The sequence below is a fragment of the Morchella sextelata genome (genome assembly GCF_020137385.1).
Source record: "Morchella sextelata strain SCLS chromosome Unknown scls_9, whole genome shotgun sequence".
Lineage (NCBI taxonomy): Eukaryota > Fungi > Ascomycota > Pezizomycetes > Pezizales > Morchellaceae > Morchella > Morchella sextelata.
Window position 1 is genome coordinate 319,445 of NW_025408624.1, and position 9,201 is coordinate 328,645.

General features: G+C 51.8%; 3 protein-coding genes across 3 annotated transcripts; 1 reads left to right on the forward strand and 2 right to left on the reverse strand.

Annotated features, from left to right (window-relative positions):
* Nucleotides 1-939: 939 nt before the first annotated feature.
* On the reverse strand, nt 940-3,650 carry H6S33_012772 (uncharacterized protein; the record flags this gene model as incomplete). Its single annotated transcript, XM_044844581.1, has 4 exons — nt 940-963; nt 1,015-2,904; nt 2,962-3,375; nt 3,450-3,650. 4 exons carry the CDS (start codon nt 3,648-3,650, stop codon nt 940-942), a joined length of 2,529 nt encoding a protein of 842 aa, XP_044694481.1.
* Nucleotides 3,651-4,120: 470 nt separating this feature from the next.
* H6S33_012773 (uncharacterized protein) lies at nt 4,121-5,469 on the reverse strand (the record flags this gene model as incomplete). Its single annotated transcript, XM_044844582.1, has 7 exons — nt 4,121-4,193; nt 4,247-4,290; nt 4,400-4,421; nt 4,559-4,577; nt 4,729-4,818; nt 5,197-5,263; nt 5,350-5,469. 7 exons carry the CDS (start codon nt 5,467-5,469, stop codon nt 4,121-4,123), a joined length of 435 nt encoding a protein of 144 aa, XP_044694482.1.
* Nucleotides 5,470-7,082: 1,613 nt separating this feature from the next.
* Nucleotides 7,083-8,821, forward strand: H6S33_012774 (uncharacterized protein; the record flags this gene model as incomplete). Its single annotated transcript, XM_044844583.1, has 2 exons — nt 7,083-7,492; nt 7,546-8,821. 2 exons carry the CDS (start codon nt 7,083-7,085, stop codon nt 8,819-8,821), a joined length of 1,686 nt encoding a protein of 561 aa, XP_044694483.1.
* Nucleotides 8,822-9,201: the final 380 nt, after the last annotated feature.

The window sequence follows — 9,201 nt, forward strand, 5'->3', positions numbered from 1 at the left end:
GTGAACCATAATGCGATGCAGGTACCCTACAGCGCTCCCGGAACCGATTATGGGGTATTTCACAACCGAAACGGTGCCTGAAAATGAGCCTCCCCCCCCCCCCCCCGCGGGGACGTTGCATCACAATCCATCACTCGCCCCCATACCCCCAAGACCCTCCGCCAAGAACCAAAGTCCACTAGGAACCGCGAACAATGTTGACCACCGCCGCCGTCGCCGTGACGTCCCCAGTAAGTAGGTCATTCGTTACTTACCCTGTTCTTGCTTGTTCTTTCTTGTGCCTTTTGTTTACCACTCTTTATTCTTTGGAATAACACTTGAGTTTTATTGGAAAATGGTAATATACAGGGTTAGGGTTAGTGTTTTGGGCGGGAGGGGTCGTGTTGTGCATGTATATAACCGGGAATCTAAACCTAGTGGGTGATATATGGCGTGTGTCACTCTGCGTGTGATGTTTATATAGAGATTGGGTAGGTTGAGTTGTTTGGCTAGACGTGGGTTATTATTAGTCGCTGGCCGCTGGGAACTAAAGGTCTTATGGTGTTTACAAAAGGCACGTCAAGAAAGAAAGCTACTTTGTTTAAAAAAAAATTAATCGTGGAGTAGTGGGTGCTTGGGGGCCTGGACAGACGCTTGGTTGTGGGTTTTCAGATGTTCTTTGTAGTAGTGTTTCGTTATAGGTCTGATCCTTATAAACTACGCATGCGCATATCATCCATGGTCATCGGCAACAAAGCTCACTCCAAGTCAAGTATGAAAACCCATCAATTCAGTCCATAAATACCCAACCCAATATATAAACAAAATTCAAACCAAAACATGCGCATGAGAACACAAAAAGAAGAAGAAAAAGAAAAAAACACCAGCACCCATCTCACCAGCACCCATCTCACAAAACCCTAGCTATGTATATACAGCCCACTCCCCCACTCCCCCATTTTAAAACACCCACTCATACTCCCTCTCCACCGCCACCTCCACAGCGCCATCAATATCCTGCACATTCCTCCCCACCTCCACAACATAGCGCCCCTCTAGCGCCCTCCAGCACTTCTTCTTCTCACAGAACAACCCCGGCGCGTAGTGGTCCAGCTCGATCTTCGCCACGCCGCTCTCGCCCGCCTCGAGCTCAATCTTCGCGAAGCCCTTCAGCTCGCGCTTCGGGCGGTCGACGGCCGACTTCTTCGGCGCGAGGTAGGCCTGGATTGTCTCGATACCCTTGATAGCGCCCGTATTCTTCACCGGCACCTCCACCGTGATCTTCTTCCCGATGGCGAACGATGCCTCATCGACCGTTGGTGCGCCGACCTCGAACGACGTGTACGAGAGGCCAAAGCCGAATGGGAAGAGCACAGGGATGTCGCGCGTGTTGTAGTGGCGGTATCCGACATAGACGCCTTCGGTGTAGTTGATCTGGTTCTTTTCGCCGCCGTCGCCAAAGTTGCCGAATGACGGGTTGTCCTCGAGGCGCTTCGGGAAAGTGATTGGGAGGCGACCGCTGGGGTTGACCTTGCCGAGGAGGACGTCCGCGAGGGCGTTGCCGGCCTCCTGGCCCTGGTACCAGGCTTGCAGGACGGCGGGGACGCGGTCGAGCCAGGGCATGGTGATCGGGCAGCCGGATTGGTTGACGACGATCGTGCTGGGGTTCGCCTTGATGACGGCCTCGATGAGCTCGTTCTGCTTGCCGGGGAGCGCCATGGTGTGTCTGTCGTAGCCCTCCGACTCCCACTCGTTGTTCATGCCAACAACGACCACCGCGACATCAGACTTCTTTGCGAGTGCGGCTGCGCGGTCAATGTATTCCTGCACGTCCCGCACGGTGTCGATACCGAGCCTGATGCCGATGGCAGAGGCGAAGTCGAGGTTGTCGTTGCCCATATCAGGGAGCTTCTGATCGGGTCCCTTGGAGGTGGTCTCGGCGACGAGCTTGTACCATTTGCCGGCCTCGAGATGGATCTTCTGGGTGACCTCCTCTGAGCCGCTGGTGAAGAAGAGCTCGCCCAGCTCGATCCAGTGGGTGTGGTCGATCAAGAGCTCGTCGTCGACGTAGATCTTTGTGGGGCCGATGGAGCCGACGCCAACAACATGCTCACCGGTGACCTCGGGCCTGATATATGTTGTGATCCTGACCGAGTAGTCTTGGTCACCGAGAGCCGGTGGCTTTCCGTCCATAAGGAAGATGTTTGAGGTGTTCATCACGTTTGACGCAACACACTTGCCTGAGCATTCACGCCCGCCAAAGAAGTCGACCTTGAGACCGGGAGCACCCTCGGTGGCGGAGGGTGCGGTACGTGCGCGTCCCTCCTCGACGGGGAAGATGCGGACCCATTTCTCAGTCTGGCAACCAACCTCATAGGCCACCTTGATATCGTTCTCCTCGACCGCCGCGGTGAAGGACTCAAGCGGGTTTGTGAGGTAGTGCGGGTTCAAGTTCGCAGATCCTCCACCTCCAGCAATGGTCTCGTTGGCATTAGGCCCAATCCATGCAACGGACTTGATCTGCTCCCTCTTGATGGGCAGGGTGGCGCCCTCGTTCTTCAACAGTACGATTCCGTGGGCACCGGTTTTCCTAATGAGCTCTCTGTGCTCGGGCTTGTCGACTGCCTGCTCTTCGGCCTCTTGGAACTTTCCCCATCTGCCTGTCCTGGCGATAAGCTCTAGGACATGGCGAGCACCAGTCTTGATGGCGGCGAGAATCTCCGGTGATGAGTTCGTGTCCTTGACTGCCTTGAGGAGGAGCTCGCCACGGCGGCGGGTGGGGCCCGGCATCTCGAGATCGAGACCAGCGATAAGAGACTCGGTGGTACTGTTGGTTCCGCCCCAGTCGGATATGACGAGGCCGTCCCAGCCCCATTCGGCCCTGAGGACCTGCTTCATCGAGAACGGGTGCAGGTCGGCGTGGTGCTGCAAGAAACAATTTAGTAGCTGCATCGATCATTGATAGGGAGATTATTAACATACCGCATTAACCTGGTTATAAGAGCTCATAATTCCCCATGGTCCCGCCTCTCTAACCGCAATCTCAAAGGGCTTCAGGTAAATCTCTCTCAGTGCCCTCTCGCCAATGATCTCGTCAACACTAAATCGTTTTGTCTCCTGCTCGTTGGCAACGAAATGCTTCATCGTCACGGCCACCCCCTCCGCCTGGACTCCGCTGATGTAAGATGCTGCTAACTTTCCAGAGAGATATGGGTCCTCGGAGAAGGACTCAAAGTTGCGGCCTCCGAGTGGCGAGCGGTGGTTACATGCTGTTGGGGCGAGAAGCACCTGGGCTGCCTTGGTCTTTGTCTCCTGCCCAAGGGCGTTTCCAATATGTGTGATGAGCTCAGGGTCGAAGGTTGCTGCGAGGGAAACACCAGAGGGGAAGAATGCGGCCTGGGACAAATAAATCAATCAGAATCACCACTACCACCACCATACTCATTCACCACTACAGGGTGCTAAATTACCTTTGTGCCTCCCGAAAAGAACTGTCCTCTTGCGCCACTGGGTCCATCGGTGACCTTGATGCTAGGAACCTTTCCAGGAATCTCGACGGTTCTCCAGAAGTCCTTACCGGCGAGGAGGGAAACTTGCTCGAGGAGTGTTAATGAATCAAGGACATCATTGACCTTTTTTTGCAGATCCTTAGGAAGAGGTGAGATCGTCATTTTTCCGTAAGAGGGGAGGGAGGGAGAGAGGAGGAGGAGGAGTGAGGAGCGAGGACGTGATTGATTGATTGATTGATTGACTTGTGCCTTCTAATTGAGCGGGAATTGGGGGTTATATACTCGCATAGGCTGCCTCATTCCCGCGTTGAAGATGGCCAGCTATCTACATAAAACGCGGCAGTAGAGTAAACTACCTGGTTGATATTTTTTTTTTTTTAGGTAGCTAGACGGGACATCGCATCGCATAGCTCCATAAGCCCATCACACTGGCATCGGGGACAGGAACCCATTCACTCCGACGACTGTCACTAGACACCAATCCTGCCTAGCCAAGCTGTCCCCGGCCATGATTTCTCGGTTCTTACCGAGAACGTTTCTCGTGACCCCGGATTTCACATAACCGAACCACGCAAATCACCCATGTTTTATGCGGGGGGGACTCTTAGTATGCAGGCAGGAGCAGCAGAGTGTTAGGGGAGCTGATTGTATATTACTGGAGATAATTGTCGCGGAGTGTCGGCAAGCCTGGTTGTGCAGCGCAGGCTAAATGCTAGCGTTAGTCGGGGAGTGTCGCCCCCTGATCCGAGCGTACATACATACATAACTCCTCTACCCCCTTAGGAAGGGCAGGACACCCGGCCTGATGGGTACGTCAATGGCGGCCAGGAACGCCTGGAAATAGACGCCTCTTCTAAGCTCAAAAATTATCCTTTATGAAAATTCTGCAAGTGAATATTTCTTAATTCAACCGGAGCTTCCGGGCCGCGATTCCTATAAAATTTGGTTAATAGTTACTTCAACAGGCTTAAATTGGTTGAAAACCTAGCGCCAGAAAGGCGGGAGAAATAAGCAATAGTGAATTGCATAGACGAGACGCGTGAAGACCTGTAAAAACCCAGGAAACCCACATTGCATTACAAAGCCATCCTGCACATGAGGAACCCGAATGAGCAACCCGGTTGCAGAGGAGAGTTCAACCTTCTAGAGTTGCAGAGCGCCCATACCCGGCCGCCTACATACTTTCTCTACTTATGGAGCTGAAATATCGTCAGATATGCAGATATGGCAATATCTCTACCCGTGGAGTCGGCCGAGATTGATTTATCAGCGGCCGGCGATATGAGCGCCGTGAGAAGAGTAGGTAAACGCCTTCTCGTGACCCAGCTGTCTGCTCAGAAAGCCTCCAGGTCAGACAAGCTCCGATGTAATCTCGATAGGTGGTCACATGGGAGGTTGACTGGGCATGCGGCACAACGCCTTGCAATTGGGTCATCGACGCGTTTTATTAAATGAACTTTCATCTCTGGCAGAACCATTCCACGGTGCCTCCAGGTTCACCGGAGTATTGTATACTTTGATTGCGTAGAATAGTGGTTAATTGAGCCAGGTAAAGAAGAATTTGTCATCCAAACTAAACAAAGGATCGATACGGCCAGCAATATTGCTGCCGGCTACGAAAGAGATGTCTTAATGGCCGTCGGCACCAAGCACAAAAACAACGGATCTTAGAGCCTTCCATTACACTAAATCTCGAATGTAGACTTACAACTCATGATAATTTCCCAGCCAGAGCCGTGATAAGTTCCTCGAATCCCGTTAAAACCGATGAGAATCTAATCTTATCTAATCAGCTCGCTATTTCGAGTGATACTGTATGACCAGCGACCAGTAGCAAGCAAGCTCTGTCCATTTTTCTTACTTTAGATATTTTGTCACCAACACTCCAGGGGCTACCATCCACGCAGGTTAACCCCCCGGCTAAAGTCACGTTCTTTTGGGTATCCAATGGGAGAGACGTTGAATGAGAGAATTGAGACATGTTTATTAAACTAAAGTGATGCCTACGCTGGGGACAGCATCTAGCACTCATCAATGGTCGGCCGGTGAGGAGGGTTGATTATCATCGAGGGAAGAAAAAGATGGTAATCACCAACCAAGAGAAATGCAAAAGGGCAGCATACTCTCCGACCACGTGGCTTAAAAAGGGTTGTTACCACCAACGGCTACGTATCCGAAACAAACTTTATAAGTTACATAGTTTGGAGCTAGCTTGGAATTCCGTGACGGGTTGAGGAGACAATCCGCAGGGATGGCCGCTTCTTGGCCACATGTAGTAAAAGGCACATGTTGTCCAAAGTTTAAATCAGAGCAGTCAGGCCGGGCTGGCGCTCAGTGAACGCCGTGTCTTCTTGCAATTGGGAACACGGCTGCCCCTCTTCAAGGAGATTAGCCTCTACTTTCTATCATACCGATAACTTAGGTTTTGTCGTCAGTATTATGATTCCTTGCGGGACCAAATCTCCAAAAACTTTCCCATCGTCGTTGACGCTTATCGACTTAATTTATCAATCCAAATTACTTATCTTTGGTTCATTTCCGGTCAACCCTCATTGTATCTACATAGGTCTAAGGGCTCTCTCCCGGACCAATTGAGGCATCGAGGTCGACACCAGCCAGGGCAACTACATGTGCTCAGTCGGTCCGCTGTCATTACCAGTGCAAGTCTGAAAACAGCAATATTCTGCACCAATTGCGGTAAATGCGGGAAAACTATCAACATTCGCCTTAATAAGGTGTCGACGATGCGAATCAATGAGGATTCGTTCCGAGACATCGCTATTTTAATCTTATTCCGATCTACTTCCTCCTTGAGGCGTTGCGTTTCAAAGGTTTCAAAGACGTGGCTCGTTTGTGTAACTGAGGCTTCGCGCTCCACATTGGGAGCTCCTATCCCCTAAGCAATACAAACGATTAGTAACTCCTTCGACAGGGCTCTGGATAATTTTAATAATCACGTAAAGAGACTTGTCAGCATGGAAGTAAGCTTCTGACTGCGTACAACCCTTAGACGCCATGGCTATTTATTTCAGTGGCTTAGATTCGAGCAATACCCCATGGCCACCAGTAATAACACAAAGTCGCTTTCCAAGCTATATAAAAGACACTGCACTACAGTCATTAGAAAGCACGCACGGTCTCTCAAATTTCGGGAATCGTGTTCCCAGCGAAGGAGTAGCTTCCCGTATATTCTGTCGCATTTGCGACATAGCAAAGTGCATATTAATAGCCATGATCGTGGTTCGCCACGGCAATGGCGCAGTTGACATGTTCTCTCAACGTCGCGAAATACTTGGTTACCAACTGGCTGGAGACCTTACCAAGCTTTATGCACAGTGCTGACAAGCTTTCTGGGACTTTAAACGGCCAATCAGCAATTCTCCAGTACTGAAGGATCTACTCGTGGAAATGTAGAATTGGCGGGCTGAGTGCTTGAGCGACCAGCCTTACAGCATCCGGCAGTTTGCTGACCTCTTTGTTTGATATCGACCGGAGGGGCAAAGAGACCGTTTCACTCAAATAAGGTCTCTTCGCCGGACACAACAACAACTATTACACTCACCCCCACTGCCATTAATCCCATTCTTCACCATAATGGCATCTTCACAGAATTCCTCCAGTACCAAGCCGCTCCTCCCTTCGTCTGCCCCGATACCGCTGCACTCCCAAAAGCAACGGATCGACTACTGGGCCTGGGAATATGTAGCCCTCCTCGTCTCTTTCCTCGCTGTCGCTACCAGCGCAGTGGTTCTACTCATGTTTGACCAGAAACCCATTCCCGCTTGGAGTTGGCAGAGTAATGGCATAAGTGTGAATTCGATCATTTCTCTTTTATCCACCCTGTCGAGGGCATCACTGCTCATGCCGATTGATGAGTGCATGGGTCAGCTCATGTGGTTGAGGTATGAGTATCGCGCACAGAGGCTGGCGGATGTTGGTTTGTATAATGAGGCATCGAGAGGTGCATGGGGGGCGTTGAGATTGTTGTGGAGACAGAGAGGGAGGTGTGTATAATCCACCAAAGCGTCAGATCTTATTAATACTAACTCACTTGAAGAACTCTAGGATGTCTAGGATCCTTCCTACTCATCGGCTCTCTTGGAATCGGAACTGCACAGCAGCAGCTCCTCTCTTACCCTAGACGCAGATTCGTCGATCTTACAATCATGTCTAATCTCAACCGCGCCCTCGAGTTCAATACATACCAAGGGTCTACTGAAGACCCCGCAATGTCCTTCTCGCTCCTGTCCTCAGTCTACAGCGCCTCCCTCCTTTCTACATCTAACAGCACCTCGACCGCCGCCGAAGTGCTCCCTCTCTTCAACTGTCCCAGCGGGGGCTGCGTCTTCAACACCTTCACCACTCTCGGAATATGCAGCGAATGTAACGACGCAACCTCCCAGATCATCCAACTCTGCGACAGCGACAATAGCTACTGCACCGCATCATTCCAAGGCCTACAAGCATTCTCCTGGGGCGCGAGCGCCTCCTCGACAGACCTCAATACCGTACTAAACCAGTCCTCCATCTCCAATTCCTCTGTTTCTTTCAATGTAAAATCCCCCTTCGCACGAACCGCACACCTCCAAGCCGAATACGACAACGGCAGGTCTCTACCACCCCGCTACACAGCAACCGAGTGCGCAATCTACTACTGCGTCAAAGAGATCCAAGCAAACGTCACCAACGGCACCTACACCGAAACCATCCTCACCACCCTCGAAAACACCAACCACAACACCCCCGACGCCTCCGGCGATATCACAATAACCGGCGCAGCCGCCAATGAAACCTTCCGCATCACCGTCCCCGCCCACGCCTCCATGACCGGCGCCCACGGCCTCGCCGCCGCCCTCACCGGCTCAGCGCGCACCAGCGCCAACGGCACCGTGCAACTCTTCACCTCCGATATCCTCCTCGGCTTCGCCCAAGACCCCGACATTGCGCGCACCATGGGTCGGGTCAGCACGGCGCTCACAAACCGCCTTCGCAACCTGGACCACAGCGCGCAGAAGGCGTCAGGCGAGTCTTATACCGTTCAGTCGTTCATCCGGGTGCGGTGGATGTGGCTGTTGTACCCGGTGACGCTGTGGACTGCGTCGCTTGTGTTTCTCATCTGTGTTGTTGTGGAGACGCGGGGGAGGGGGATGAGGGCGTGGGGAGCGAGTCAGTTGGCGCTGGTGTGGTATGGGTTGGATGCGGAGACGAGGGGGCGGGTGGTGGATGGCGGGTGGGAGGAGATGAAGGAGGTTGCTGAGAGGGTGTGGGTGAAGTTAGAGGTGGGCGAGGATGGGGAGGGGGCGAGGTTGAGGGCGAAGAGGGTCGAGGGGTGACGGGTGTAGTTGGGGTACGTTTGGGTTTTTTCGGCGTAAAAGTGTATGGCGTTTCTTTGGGGTTTCTTTTGTTTATGTAGGCGTTAATTAGATTATGGTACTTTATATTTAGTCTTATTTCTAGTGTGTTCTATCTCAACACTTGGTGTTTTAGTTGCCCATGTCCGTCTCGCGAACTTGTAATCATAACCTATCACTCGCCCCATCATAGACACCCAGAGAAATAATTCGACCCCAACGCGTCCACGAAGATTCAAGACCCGTCCAAGCCCAATTTCGGATCAGTAATTGAATAGAGCGGTCTACAAAACCCAAGACGAATCACAAAACAAAACGTAACAGCTAACCGAGTGATATACTATGACTAGCGCTTTTTTTTT